We start from the raw sequence: 14,939 nt of genomic DNA on the forward strand, positions 1-14,939 counted from the left end.
TTGAGAGTCTTTATCATAAAAGGATGTTGTAGTTTGTCAAAGGTTTTTTGCACCTATTGAAATGATCATATGATTTTTATCCTTATTCTGTTAATGTGGTATATCACATTTATTGATTTGTATATGTTAAACCATCCTTGCATCCCAGTGATAAACCCCACTTGATCATGGTGTATGATCCTTTTAATGTGCTGTTGAATTTGGTTTGCTAGTATTTTGTTGAAGATTTTTGGATCTATGTTCATCAGGGATACTGGCCTGTAGTTTTCTTTTCTTGTAGTGTCTTTGTCTGGCTTTAGTATCAGGGTAATGCTGGCCTTGCAAAAGGAATTGGAACTGTTCCCTCCTCTTCAGCTTTTTGGAAGAGTTTGAGAAGGGTTAGCATTAATTCTTCTTTAATTGTTTGGTAGACTTCACCAGTGAAGCCATTAAGTCCTGTGAGACCTTTTTTTTATTTTTTTTGAAACAGAGTCTTGTCTGTTGGCAGGCTGGAGTACGGTGGCACGATCTCAGCTCACTGCAACCTCCGCCTCCCCGGTTCAAGCGATTCTCCTGCCTCAGCTTCCCAAGTAGCTGGGAGTACAGTTTTTGTATTTTTAGTAGCGATGGGGTTTCACCATGTTGGCCAGGATGGTCTCTACCTCCTGACCTCGTGATCCGCCCACTGCAGCCTCCCAAAGTGCTGGGATTACAGGTGTGAGCCACCGGGGCCCGGCCCGACTTTTTTTTTTTTTTTTTTTAAAGTCTTTTTGTTGTTGTTGCCCAGGCTGGAATGCAGTGGTGTGATCTTGGCTCACTGCAACCTCTGCCTCCCAGGCTCAAGCGATTCTCCTGCTTCAGCTTCCTGAGTAGCTGGGATAACAGGCATGCACAACCATGCCCAGCTAAGTTTTGTATTTTTAGTAGAGACAGGGTTTCACCATGTTGGCCAGGCTGGTATCAAACTTCTGACCTCAGGTGATCTGCCTGCCTTGGCTTCCCAAAGTGCTGGGATTATAGGTGTAAGCCACCATGCCTAGCCAAGTCCTGGGAGACTTTTGATTGCACTTTTTTTGGTACATTTCTATGTAAAACACAGCATATTTTTAATATAAACTTTTTTATTATGGAAAATTTTAAACAAGCTATAAAAGTAGAGATTGCTGCAGTAAGCCTTTATATATTTATCCAACTTCAATGATTATCAACACATGTTCAATCTTGTTGCTGCTATCCTCAAACTCACTGCTTCCCTGGACTAGTTTGAAGCAAATCCCAGACACCATATCATTTAAGGTGTACACACTTCACTGTGTATCTCTAAATTAGATAAGGACTCTCTTTTTGCCCTCCCTCTCTCTCTTTCTCTGTCACTCTTTTAAGCATTGCCATAACTATATTAATAATAATTTCTTACACATCACATATTTACTCCATAATCGTATTTCCTGGATTGTTTCATCCTTTTTTAAAAAAAAAACTTGATTTGTTTGAATCAGGATACCAACATGATCTACACATTGCGTTTGGTAGATGTGCCTTTTAAGTCTCTTTTAATCTGTAAATTCACTCTTCTCTTTCATCTAGTAATTTGTTGAAGAAATCAGATGATTTGTCCTGTAGAGTTTTTTTGGATTCTGGATTTTGCTGATTGTGTCTGCCTGGTGTTACTTAACAGGCTCCTCTGTTCCAGTATTCCCTAGAAAGTGGTAGTTAGATCTTCAGGCCTATCAAATTCAGGTTCAGTTTTTTAGCAAGAATACTTGGTAGGTATGTTGTGTACTTTCTGTAACTTCTTTAAAATAACTTTTAAAATATTAATACTCTTTTTTTTTTTTTTTTTCTGAGACAGAGTCTTGCTCTGTCACCCAGGTTGGAGTGCATTGGAGTGCAGTAGCACAATCTCAGCTCACTGCAACCTCTGTCTCCCGGGTTCAAGCAATTCTCCTGCCTCAGCCTCCCGAGTAGCTGGGACTACAGGCATCCGCTACCACGCCTGGCTAATTTTTGTATTTTTAGTAGAAACAGTGTTTCACCATGATGGCCAGGCTAGTTTCAAACTCCTGACCTCAGGTGATCCGCCGGCCTTGGTCTCCCAAAGTGCTGGGATTACAGGTGTGTGCCACTTCACCCAGCCAATACTCTTTGTATCTATTGCCAGGAGGCAATACTTTTATTCTTCTGAGGGACTAGACAGTGCCTTACAATGATTACTTGATTTTTTAATTCATGTGAATGTGTTTATCCTTCCAAAAAGCTATTTTTAGTAGATTACTGGTTATAAGTTTGCCTGAACAATATAGAAAATGTTTATGATAAATTTTTTTTTTTTTTTGAGACAAAGCCTTGCTCTGTCACACAGGCTGGGGTACAGAGTGCCATCATAGCTGACTGCAACCTCAAACTCCTGGGCTCAAGTGATCCTCTTGTCTCAGGCTCTCCAGTAGCTAGGACTACAGGTGCATGCTTCCTTGCTTGGCTAATTTATTTTATTTTCTAGAGATAGGGTGCCACTATATTGCCCAGGCAGGCCTTGAAATTCTGGCCTTCAAGTGATCCTCCTGCCTCAGCCTCCCAAAATGTGGGTATTATAGACATGAGCTACTGTGCCCAGTCATAATCTTAAATTCAAATTAGGAGCTGGGTGTGGTGGCTCATGCCTGTAATCCCAGCACTTTGGAAGGCTGAGGCAGGTAGATTGCTTAAGCCCAGGAGTTCAAGACCAGCCTGAGCAACATGGCAAAACCTCATCTCTACAAAATATAAAAAAGTTAGCTGGGTGTGGTGGCATGCACCTGTAGTTCCAGCTACTTGGAAGGCTGAGATGGGAGGATCACTTGAGCCTGGGGAGGTCAAGGCTGCAGTGAGCCATGCTTGAGCCACTGTACTATAGCCTAGGCGACCTAGTGAGACCCTGACTCAAAAAAAAAAAAAAAAAAGGAAAGTGAAATTGTGCACTAAATTATTTTCCTTTTTTATTTTAATGTCCTGACATATATATATATATATATATATACATTTTTTTAATTTTTAGGCAAAATACAAAAGGACATGTTTCTACATAAGTAAGACTATAGAATACTCAATACTTGAAATAATTTAGAAATGAAGAAAGAAAAAAGACATTAGAAAAAAAATTTTTTTCTAGATATTAGAAAGTAAAGCATTGTCTTTGGCTTATCTTTTTTGTATCAACTTCCATTTTCTTACATCTTCCCACAGGCAAAAACCTCATTTTATAGGAAAAATGTTTTATTTCACCAAATTACTCAAATATCACTTATCCTTCTGCAATATAGAGTTAAAACCATTCATTTAAAATCAGTAATTTTTTTTTAGGAATTGTTTTGCCTAATGGTATATGTTAGTGTCCATGTATGTATTTTGAATCTTTTCTGTGTGCTTTGTATTAGTGCAGACAACTTGGAGCTCTATGAAACTCTCAATGATGATTCAGGAAGCCAATGCTATCAGCAGCAAATTGAAAACATACTATGTTTTTGGCAGGTGAGTAATTAATTATCCTGATTATAAATGTTTTAAACAAGTTGGCCTTTATATCATTTAGTTTCTCTCTTTTTTTTTTTTTTTTTTCTGAGACAGAGTCTTGCTTTGTTGCCCAGGCTGGAGTGCAGTGGCGCAATCTGGGCTCACTGCAACCTCCACCTCCCGGGTTCAAGCAATTCTCCTGCCTCAGCCTCCTGAGTAACTTGGATTACTGGGTGGCGTGCGCCACCACACCGAGCTAATTTCTGTATTTTTAGTTAGAGATGGGGTTTCACCACGTTGGCCAGGCTGGTTTCAAACTCTTGACCTAGTGATCCACCTGACTTGGCCTCTCAAAGTGCTGGGATTACAGGTGTGAGCCACTGCGCCCGGCTATCATTTAGTTTCTCTAAAGTCCATTCTATAGCTATAGGAAAGAGCTGGTATCAGAATCCCCAGAATCCCCAGTGAGACTTTATCCTTTCAGAGGTCATTCTGGATTAAGAGAGATTTCAACAATTAACATACTAGTATATTTATAAATAAAATAATTTTAGTTGTTTTAGGAATTTGCTAATTTTCTTTTGAGTTGAAAATGTATCAGTATTTCATTGTTCAAAAGGAACATACCTTATTAGAAATTTTTGATTTTAAAAAATTTTTATGTTATTTTTATATGTTTTATACTTATATGATTATTACTATAATAAAAATACTTAACTGTGGAAAGACTTAATCAGTGGATGGAATTTTTAGGGAAATTATTCTACCCCAGAAAACTCTTAGTATAAATGGATGTGTATGTTTCAGGATAAGCTTTTTTTTGTTTATTTTTCTTTCAGACATGATATATCAGATAAAAGTAGTTCTGACACTTCTATTCGGGTTCGTAACCTGAAACTAGGAATCTCAACATTCTGGAGTCTGGAAAAGTTTGAATCTAAACTTGCAGCAATGAAAGAACTTTATGAGGTTTGGAATATTATTAAAATCTCTATAAATTTTTTAAAATAAAAAAGTATAAAAGTTCAAGTACCTACTTTTGGTGAAAAAAGTATATATATAAAAGTGACATATTCTCCATATAGAAAATTTGGAAAATAAAAGGCAATCTATCAATTACCTAAACCAACCAGTATTAACAATTATATATATTTATTTTTACATTTAAATGGAGTTTTATTGGATTGTTTTAATACAGTTATAGGTATAATAGAGAAATTTAAGGGTGGAATCTATTGTCATAATTGTATATTTTTAAAATTTTTACATTTAAGCTTAAGGAAAGAAGAAATTTGATAGACATAAATCATATTACATCATTTGAAATGATCTTCCTATGCCTAATGTACCTTTTTGCATATTTACATTTCTCCGTTGCTGTGCTTTGAGTGCTTCCAACTGCCTGCTGCCTGTTATAGTCACAACTAAAAAATCTCTGCACATATTAGTTTTTAATATCTTACTTTGTCATCTTTTATTTTCCAAAATGAAACTAAACATATGAACTTTTTATTACACTTTGATGCTCACCAACAAATTGCTTGCCAGAAATATTGCCATTTACCAATGTTACCAGTTTGCATTTTACAAATATATATATATATATATTTTTTGTTTTTTGAAACGGAATTTCGCTCTTGTTGCCCAGGCTGGAGTGCAATGGTGCAATCTCAGCTCACTGCAACCTCCGCCTCCCGGGTTCAAGCGATTCTCTTGCCTCAGCCTCCTGAATAGCTGGGATTACAGGTGCCTGCCACCAGCCCCAGCAAATTTTTGTATTTTTTTTAAAAAAGACGAGGTTTCACCACGTTGGCCAGGCTGGTCTCGAACTCCTGACCTCGGGTGATCCACCCGCCTTGGCTTCCCAAAGTGCTGGGATTACAGGCATGAGCCACCATGCCTGGGCTTATTATTATTCTTTTTTAATAGAGACAGAGTCTTGCTGTTTTGCCCAGGCTGGTCTTGAACTCCTGGCCTCAAGCAGTCCTCTCACCTTAGCCTCCCAAAGTGTTGGGATTACAGGCGTGAGCCATTGTGTGCAACCTGTACTGTAATAACTAGTAAATCTAGGGATTTCACTGTTGTTTCTTTATGGGTAAAGTATGTGTTCATTTCCTTTGAATTTTCTTTTTGTTTTTTTTGAGACGGAATCTCACTCTGTTGCCCAGGCTGGAGTGCAGTGGCACAATCTCGGCTCACTGCAACTCCACCTCCTGAGTTCACGCCATTCTCCTGCCTCAGCCGCCTGAGTAGCTGGGACTACAGGTGCCCACCATGATGCCCGGTTAATTTTTTGTGTTTTTAGTAGAGACGGGGTTTCACCATGTTAGCCAGGATGGTCTCGATTTCCAGACCTTGTGATCCACCCACCTTGGCCTCCCAAAGTGCTGGGATTACAGGTGTGAGCCACCACGCCTGGCTGAATTTTTTGTTAAATGAAATGTAGGAAATTAATATAGCTATAAAAGTTATTTACATATTTTGATAAGCCTTTATATTTATCATACACCTTTTTTCCTGATTATATCATCTTTTTGTTGGTTTCATTTTGTTATACAGGCATTTTTAATTTGGCAAATTTGAATCCATCTATTATTCCAGAGATCTTACTTAAACATTGTACAACTCCTGCATTTTCTTTTAATTAAAAAAAAAAGTTCACATCTTTGAATCACATAGAATTTATTATGGTGTTTTGTGAGAGGTATGAATTTAAAGTTTAAAGTTCATATTATCTAATTATCCATAAATTATCCCTAAAATAGTTGCAACATGTATTGTTGCATTGCTACTATTTGTAAAATATACTACCTTTAAATAATTTGACTCCATATGGAACTACATACTACTTAGATCATTGTAGTAATGAAGGTATCATATGGAAAAACTTAGAGGATGCTGCCAAATTGTAGCCTAACACTTGAATTGTTTAATGGAAAAATGAAAATAAAAACAAAATAAAACAAAGGAAAGCAATGAAAGGAATCATTATGAGATAAAAGCAATAATGAATTAGAAATTAATAAATATAAGCTCTTGTTCTTTGAAACGATAAATGTGATTTTAGAAATGAGAAGTGGCATTTAAGTAAACATAAAGAGAACATTTAAAAAGTATGTTACCTATAAAACTTTATGCTAATAAATTTGACAATTTCCTACAAATAAAAGACTTTTTAGAAAAAGATAAATTATGAAAGTTGACTTCATAGGTGAATAACCATGCAATAATTTGAAACGTTCATCAACAAACTGGCCTCGAAAAAAAAAAAAACAACAAAGTGTAGGAAAAGAAGGTGCTAATCTCAGACATTCTTATGGGTAAGCTCTTTTAAACTGCCAAAGAACAGATAAATCTTATTCTGTTTAAACTATTCTAGAACATAGCAATACATAGAAAGTGTCACAGTTTATCTTATGCTAGAATAACTGATTAAAAACAAACAAACAAAAACCACAATAACTGAAAAGATGGCTCAGAAGAGAATTACCAACCAATCTTCTTTTTTTTTTTCTTTTTTTCTTTTTTTGAGACAGAGTCTCACTCCGTTGCCAGGCTGGAGTGCAGTGGTGCGATTTCGGCTCACTGCAACCTCCGTCTCCTGGGTTCAAGCGATTCTCCTGCGTCAGCGGTCTCAGTCTCCTGACCTTGTGATCCACTCGCCTCGGCCTCCCAAAGTGCTGGGATTACAGGCGTGAGCCACTGTGCCTGGCCTACCAACCAATCTTAATATCAACACAGCTATAAAAATCCTAAAGGAAATGTTAGCAGGGCTGGGCACGGTGGCTCACGCTTTTAATCTCAACACTTTGGGAGGCCAAGGCTGGAGGATCACTTGAGCCCAGGAGTTCAAGAACAGCCTGGGTAACATGATTTTTGTTTGTTTGCTTATTTGTTTGTTTGTTTTGAGACAGAGTCTTGCTCTGTTGCCCAGGCTGGAGTGCAGTGGCACAATCTTGGCTCACTGCAACCTTCACCTCCCAGGTTCAAGTGATTCTTGTTCCTTGGCTTTCTGAATATCTGGGATTACAGGCATGTGCCACCATGCCCAGCTAATTTTTTTTTTTGTATTTTTAGTAGAGTCAGGATTTTACCATGTTGGCCATGCTGATCTCAAACTCCTGACCTCAGGTGATCTGCCTGCCTCAGCCTCCCAAAATGCTGAGATTACAGACATGAGCCACCACACCCAGCCAACCCTGTCTCTTTTACCAAAAATCTGAAAATTAGACAGATGTGGTGTTGCGTGCCTGGAGTCCCAGCTGCTTGGAAGGCTGTGGTGAGAGGATTACCTGAGTCCGGAAGGTCAAGGTTGCCCTATAATCCCAGCACTTTGGGAGGCTGAGATGAGAGGATCACTTGAGCCCAGGAGTTCGATACCAGCCTTCTCTCTACAAAAGAAAAAAAGAGAATTCTTACACCATGAAGAAGTAGGGTTTATGTCATAAACGTGAAGTATATTCATAATAGAAAATCCAAAAAGGCTGAAAGCAATCATACCAAAGCATTGACAATGTTTATGTGAAAATGATGGGTTTATGAGTGGTTTTAACTTTTTTCTTTGTGTTTATATGTATTAATAATTTCCAAATTTTCTACAATTAATATGAATTGCTTGTATTTTTAGAACAACAAAAGTAGTATGGAGGTCATTTGATTATTCTTGCCTTGATATATACTTTAAAACCTAGTGGTTGAATTACCCTAGGTTTAACTTACCTCCTACTTTTAACCATTCATTGCAGTTTTTAACTTATTTTTCTGTATAATTATACTGTCTCTGAATCAAGTTCTATGTAGCATTTTGCTAGAACTGTAATTGTTATTACGTTAAATATGTAAAATATAGACTATAATCCTGATCACTATATTCGACCAGGAAGTGACTACATCTTAACTTTGTCAGATTATTCTTTTATGTCTCTCCTGAGGATTTTATTGTTTATGTTTTTACTATTATTATAAATCTCGTTTATTATTCCTGAATTATTTAATGATTTCTATTGTTTTTATTAAAAGTAGATGTCTTTTAATATCATCCCTATCATCGTGTGATTGACTTTTAATTTGATCAGGAATGATTTTTTAGACTTATCAGATAATATATAATCTGCTAATTTTATGGCTTAAATGTAACAAAGGATTTAATCTTTTTTTCTTAGTTGCTAAACATTTTTTCACCCCAAATTTACTGAAACTATATATTATATTTTTCTTAGAGTAATGGTAGTAACAGGGGTGAAGATGTCTTTTGTGATCCTGAAGATGAATGGGAACCCGACATTACAGATGCACCAGTTTCTTCACTTTCTAGAAGGAGGTAAAGACAATTTTGTTACTAGTTTTCTTGCACTTTGTGTGTGCATGTGTGTGTGTGTGTGTGTAAATTGTATATCATATATATTATTTCCTTATTTTAAAAGAACTGTTGTCATGATAGATGTCTGGACAGGAAACCCAGAACTGTAAGAGGAATAATATGTTATTGGTCAAATTACAGCACTTAGGGCATTAAATTGTTTATTAGTCAGTTAGAAGAGAAACCAGTTTTTCAGTGTTCCATCATATAAGTCTTAAGAGCAACTTAGAGTAGCATAAATTAAATTTTCCGTAAAAATGAACAGTATTTATTACTTTTAAATTATTTTCTCTGGCCGGGTGTGGTGGCTCACGCCTGTAATCCCAGCACTTTGGGAGGCCGAGGTGGGTGGATCACGAGGTCAGGAGATGGAGACCATCCTGACTAACACGGTGAAACCCCGTCTCTACCAAAAATACAAAAAATTAGCCCGGTGTGGGAGCAGGCACCTGTACTCCCAGCTACTCGGGAGGCTTAGGCAGGAGAATGGCATGAACCTGGGAGGCGAAACTTGCAGTGAGCCGAGATCACTCCACTGCACTCCAGCCGCTGCACTCCAGCCTGGGTGACAGAGCGAGATTCCATCTAAAAAAAAAAAAAAAAAAAAAGAAAGAAAAAAAAATTACCCTTTCTCAAGAACTTGACATCTTCTATGATATTTTCTTGTAAGTTACAGAATTTTAAATGCAGTAAAGCTAGTATGAACTTCACAAAAGAATAAATCATAGTGATAGACAACTTCTATATATGACAAATGTTGCTTGTTAACTCAAAACATAAAAGACCTCCATAGTGAATAATAGATGCTTTTCAAGGAAAAACTAGTTCTGCTTAGACCTCAGATGCTTAGATTATAGAGAGGCAAAATGGTATTATGGAAAGGCCTTGGAGCCAATTTAGCCTCCTAGTTTGGTTTGGTTTTTAAGCAAGTATTTCTTTGATGACTACCCTCTGCTATGCCCTGAGGAAGCAAAGATGAATACAAAGTATGCTCTGTCCTGAAAGACCAGGAATTGAGGAAAGTAGAGGCAGGAGTAGTTGATAAAAACCCGAACTGAGGCTAGACAGAAGGATTTTAAATGCAGTGAAGAGGAAAGTCGAGTTTTATACATACTCAGGATGCAGAATCAATAGGATGCAGAGACTGGTTGTGGGGCTGAAGGTGTGAAGGGTGCAAGGATGACTCCTGGTTTTAAATTGGGTGACTGACTAGGGGAAAGTCGTGTTGCCTGAGATGGAGCATTTAAGAGGAGTTTAATTTTGAACATGAAGAATTTGAGATTCTCAGGGGACATCCAGGTGTATATTTGGGTTTAGAACTTTGGTGGATGGAGCTGGGGATTTTCAGGATGTAAGGGTCAATAGTATTTATCTGTCAGCAGAAGCATCATTGTTATTAAGAGCATTTATTAAATGCTTACTAAGCCTTATCTCACCTAGTACACACCACAAACCTATGAAGTAGATATTGTCATTACCCTCATTTTACAGATGAAGAAACTGAGAATTTAGAGAGGTTAAGTGACTTGTCCAAAGTCACAGAGCTGATACGAGGAAGAGCCATTACTCAAATCCAAGTTTGGGTGACTCCAAAGCTCCTGATTTTCTTAACTGCTATGCCATATCGCCTCTCCATTGTATATGAAAGAGTAGCATCCTTCTGTTTAAGCTAATTGTTTTTTGTTTTCTTAAACTTCATTGCCTTCAGCTGCAGATCAAAATCCATTTGGGTTTCTAAATCATTTTAGGCCTATAGCCTTGTTTTTGACTTGGCTTATTTTAAACTCATTTATGATTTTCCTCAAAGAGATGAAACTATTTTATAGCAACTTTCCCCCATTATTTCTGCTTTATTGGTCACATGGTAACCTCTAAGCTATGGTAAGAAATTGCTAATACATAGCAAGCATTATCCTGAATGAAATACAAAGCATATCTTTTACACAGAAATGAGCTCCTTGAGTGTAGGGAACGTGTCTGTATCCCCCTACAATATAGCATAGCAAAAAGGTCACAAGGTCTGATATCAGCGTCCTGGGTTCTAATCCATGCTCAGTGTAGTCATGTACAAGTGACATTACATCCCTAGGCTTCAATTTTCTCATCTATAAAATGAAGACAGTAATATATACCTACTTTACAGGGATTTACTATTAAGATTAAGTGAGGTCCTATGTACAGAGCAGCTGCTGCTCCTGCTGCTTCTACTATGACCACCATGATTGACAACATCGGGCTGATGATGGTTATGTTGCAGAGTTGTTATGAGGATTAGAGATAGTGCATATAAAGCTCCTATTACGGTGGGTGGGCATTCAATAAATGGCAGCTCTGATTATTACTGGATGCTTAATATATATTGAATAAGATTAAATCTTAGAATACAGAGAAGCTATGATTTCTGTCCAGTACCAGTAACAGATGGTAATATCTTCAAGTGATTTGTCTTGAGGACTTGACAGAGTTGGCCTTTGCCACTGAAGTGAGCTAAATATGGTCCTTAGGTGAAATTGGGTAGATAGAGCTTGAGATATTTAAGCCAACCTAGAGTAACCCAAAAATTTAAACCAGACCAATAAATTCATCAGAGAATGATTTATGAATATCTTTGGATTTTAGGATTACTAGTTTTGTATTATTTTTATTATAAACAGATTTAAACTTTGTATATTTAGAATTGTAAATCACAATATGACCATTAATAGTGAGCATTAAACGTTTAGCCTACTGGGGCTGGGTGCAGTGGCTCATGCTTGTAATCCCAGCACTTTGGGAGGCCAAGGTGGACGGATCACAGGGTCAGGAGATTGAGACCATCCTGGCTAACACGGTGAAACCCCGTCTCTACTAAAAATACAAAAATTAGCTGGGCGTGGTGTTGGGCGCCTGTAATCCCAGCTACTCGGAAGGCTGAGGCAGGAGAATGGCGTGAACCCAGGAGGCAGAGCTTGCAGTGAGCCAAGATCGTGCCACTGCACTCCAGCCTGGGCGATAGAGCGAGACTCTGTCTCAAAAAAAAAAAGACTTTTAGCCTCCTGGATGTTGGTAATTTACATCTTATTTTCTGTTGACTTTTAAGTTAATAATTAGGGAATCAGCAGAAATTTAAAATGTTACCAAAAATCAAAACATCTCAACGTTTTCTAAGATTTCGAAATTGGATGTTTTCATTTCACAGAGATTTTTGGGTACTTCTATAATTTAAAAGTATCATATTTTTAAAAAATGAATTGCTCTTAGTCTGAGACCTTGTATATGAAGTTTCAGCCTTGTAAGAATGTTTATGACAGAATTCCAAACTCTGAGAATGCCTGCAGGTAATGGAAACACTGACAGATTCTTAATTATAGAACTTCTACTGGGCAATGATATGCCACAGTCGTTCTGCAATAAAATAGACTGGTTTGGCGGCCTTTAAATTTTGATACATACTGTTGACAATTAAAAGTAAATTTCCCTCTGAGGTTAAGTAAAAACTCTTTGAAAGGAATATGACAAGCATTTTACTTGGGTTTAAACGTTGTTTAACTATGATATTGTTGCAAGAATAACTGTTTTCCTAGTTTAGACTTGCTGTAATAATAAACTTTTTTTCACCCCTAAGTAGAAAAACTGTAATACTTGAGAATTGATATTTCCTTTCCCTTTTATCAGTCCTATTTCTGTGTTTTTCTTGTAGGAGTTCATGGGGGAAATTTTATATTTGAAACATCTAGGCTACTAGTGATAGAATGCTTTGGCTTAATAATCTTTTCGACAAATAGTATTTTTCTTTGAGTGGCCAACTGTAATAGAGAGTTCTGTTAGGAAAAATACTTCAAAGGATCCACTAAATTTAGATCTAGATCACTGATCTGTTAGTTTCATTGACATAGGAATTGGAGTTTGGGTTTAGAAAATTTATAGATGAACGGCAATATGGAGATAGGCTGCTTTCTCCAGTAGCAGAAAGGGTAGCCTCCATTTTTAAGAAGCAAACAGAAAGAAAATAACAGCTTAGGCAGCCAAGCAAACTCAAAGCAGAAATTGGGGCTTTTTTTTTTTTTTTTTTTTTTTGAGATGGGGTCTTGCTCTGTCGCCCGGGCTGGAGTGCAGTGGCATGATCTCCGCTCACTATAAGCTCCGCCTCCCGGGTTTACGCCATTCTGCCTCAGCCTCCTGAGTAGCTGGGACTACAGGCAGCTGCCACCACGCCGGGCTAGAAATTGGGGCATTTTTATAGGCTGAGGAAAAAGAGGTCAGCAAAAAGAGCAATTGGAGATAGAAACATTTCTTCCATTTGTATCACTGCTGCACTTCACAGGTATTATGCTTTGTACACAGTGTAGCAGATACCTACTTAAATGTTTATTTACCTAAATCACTTCCCTGTTTAAAATCTTTCCTTGAAACATTGCATACACATGGACACAAAGAAGTGAATAATAGACACTGGGGCCTATTTGAGGATGGTGGGTGGGAGGAAGGTGAGGATTGAAAAACTCTTTAATACCATCAGGTATTATGCCTGTTACCTGTGTAACAAAATTATCTGTAGACCAAACCCCCACAGCATGAAATTTACCCATGTAACAAACCTGCACATGTACCCCTTGAACCTAAAATCAAAGTTGAAAGAAAATAAATAAATCCCAACTCGGCCACTTAAAAAAATAAGATAAAATCCTTCCCTGGATAATTTGCTCAGGATAAAATCCAAGCTTTATTCACATACAAAGACCACCTCAAGCTGGCCCCTGTGCACCTCCCAGCTTAATCCCTTGCTGCTCTCTCTCATACATCATAGGCCACAGTCCTTCTGAACCTCGTTTGGTTCTTCGCATGTACACTACTTTCATTTATCAGGTCTTCCTGTTGCTTGTGTCTGAGACACTATTCCCTGCTTCCCAAGCCTGCCCTCTGTTTGGCTAAGTTTTACTTATCCTTGAGGGTTACTGCTCCAAGGAGGCCCCCCTGACTTCTTGGGCCAGGTCAAGTTCTTTTATACAATCTACCACAACACTCTATGCCTTCATCACATTCATCACTTTATTGTAATTATTTGCCTAATTTATCTCTTTTGTTCTGGACTTTAAGCCTAGTGAGCCCAGAAACCATGTTTGCCACATTTTACCACAATATCCAGAGCCTGCAAATAGTAGTGCTTAATCAATACTTATTCTATTTAATTAACTATCTGCCTAGAACAATGCCTGTAAATAGTAAAATTCTTGCTCAATTAACCAAATGAATTTTTCCTTTGATGAAAATTTTTAATGAAAAACACACACATGAATGTCCATTTTCTTTAGAGAACTTATAAATATTCTTAATAATATTATTCCATGTGGTATAGAACTGCTAGTCTTATGGTTTGTCTTTTTTCAGGAGTAGGAGTTTGATGAAGAACAGAAGAATTTCTGGTTGTTTACATGACATACAAGTCCATCCAATTAAGAATTTGCATTCTTCACATTCATCAGGTATTTTTTTCTTCACATTTTCTCTATGGCGAGAAAAGCATTGAGTCCTGGTTCTACCATTACATTTTTTCTTATCCGTGTGCAAATCATTTCATTTCCTGGAAGCTTCTGATTCCTCTGTAAAATGAGGAGGTTGGATCAATGACCCCTTCCACTTCAAAAATTCTGTGCTCTGTGATTTATTTCAAAGCCTTTTAGTAGAGTAACTAATTGAAATGTGGAAGATGTGTATGTTCCAAAATGTATGAGAATATTACTTCCTTACAAGTGAAAGGAAGCAAAGTGCAGCGGATTATGTATTTTATTCTATCATTTGTGTGAGGAGGAGAAACAAGAAGATGTGGACATAGATGCTTGTAAATGAATAAGATCTCTCTGGAGAAATACACCAAAACCCCAAGGTGCTGGTTGTACATGGGAGCTTGGGGATGGAGACAGGACAGGAAGGAAGGCACCCTTTTCACTGCATACCCTTTGGTTTCTTCTGAATTTTGCATAATGATCTGTGTATCATCTATCCCAAAATTATTTCAATTTTTTAAAAAAAGTTAAGGAATTCTTCCTCTGAATAATTATTTTTTTACCAATATTTATTATGATGTTATTTTAAAATGTAGGAGGAGAGGATACACTGTAAATTTTATATGTGT

General features: G+C 37.3%; 1 protein-coding gene across 2 annotated transcripts in view; it reads left to right on the plus strand.

Moving 5' to 3' along the window:
- KIF14 (kinesin family member 14) overlaps positions 1-14,939 on the plus strand; it is a 68,021-nt gene that overhangs the window by 35,388 nt on the left and 17,694 nt on the right. For both annotated transcript variants that reach the window (XM_063597967.1, XM_003823058.7), the window contains 4 exons: positions 3,393-3,486; positions 4,308-4,437; positions 8,688-8,788; positions 14,195-14,289. In XM_063597967.1, coding sequence (XP_063454037.1) covers positions 3,393-3,486; positions 4,308-4,437; positions 8,688-8,788; positions 14,195-14,289 — 420 coding nt within the window. The remainder of the gene's footprint in view (positions 1-3,392; positions 3,487-4,307; positions 4,438-8,687; positions 8,789-14,194; positions 14,290-14,939) is intronic.

Source organism: Pan paniscus, chromosome 1 (genome assembly GCF_029289425.2).
Source record: "Pan paniscus chromosome 1, NHGRI_mPanPan1-v2.0_pri, whole genome shotgun sequence".
NCBI lineage: Eukaryota > Metazoa > Chordata > Mammalia > Primates > Hominidae > Pan > Pan paniscus.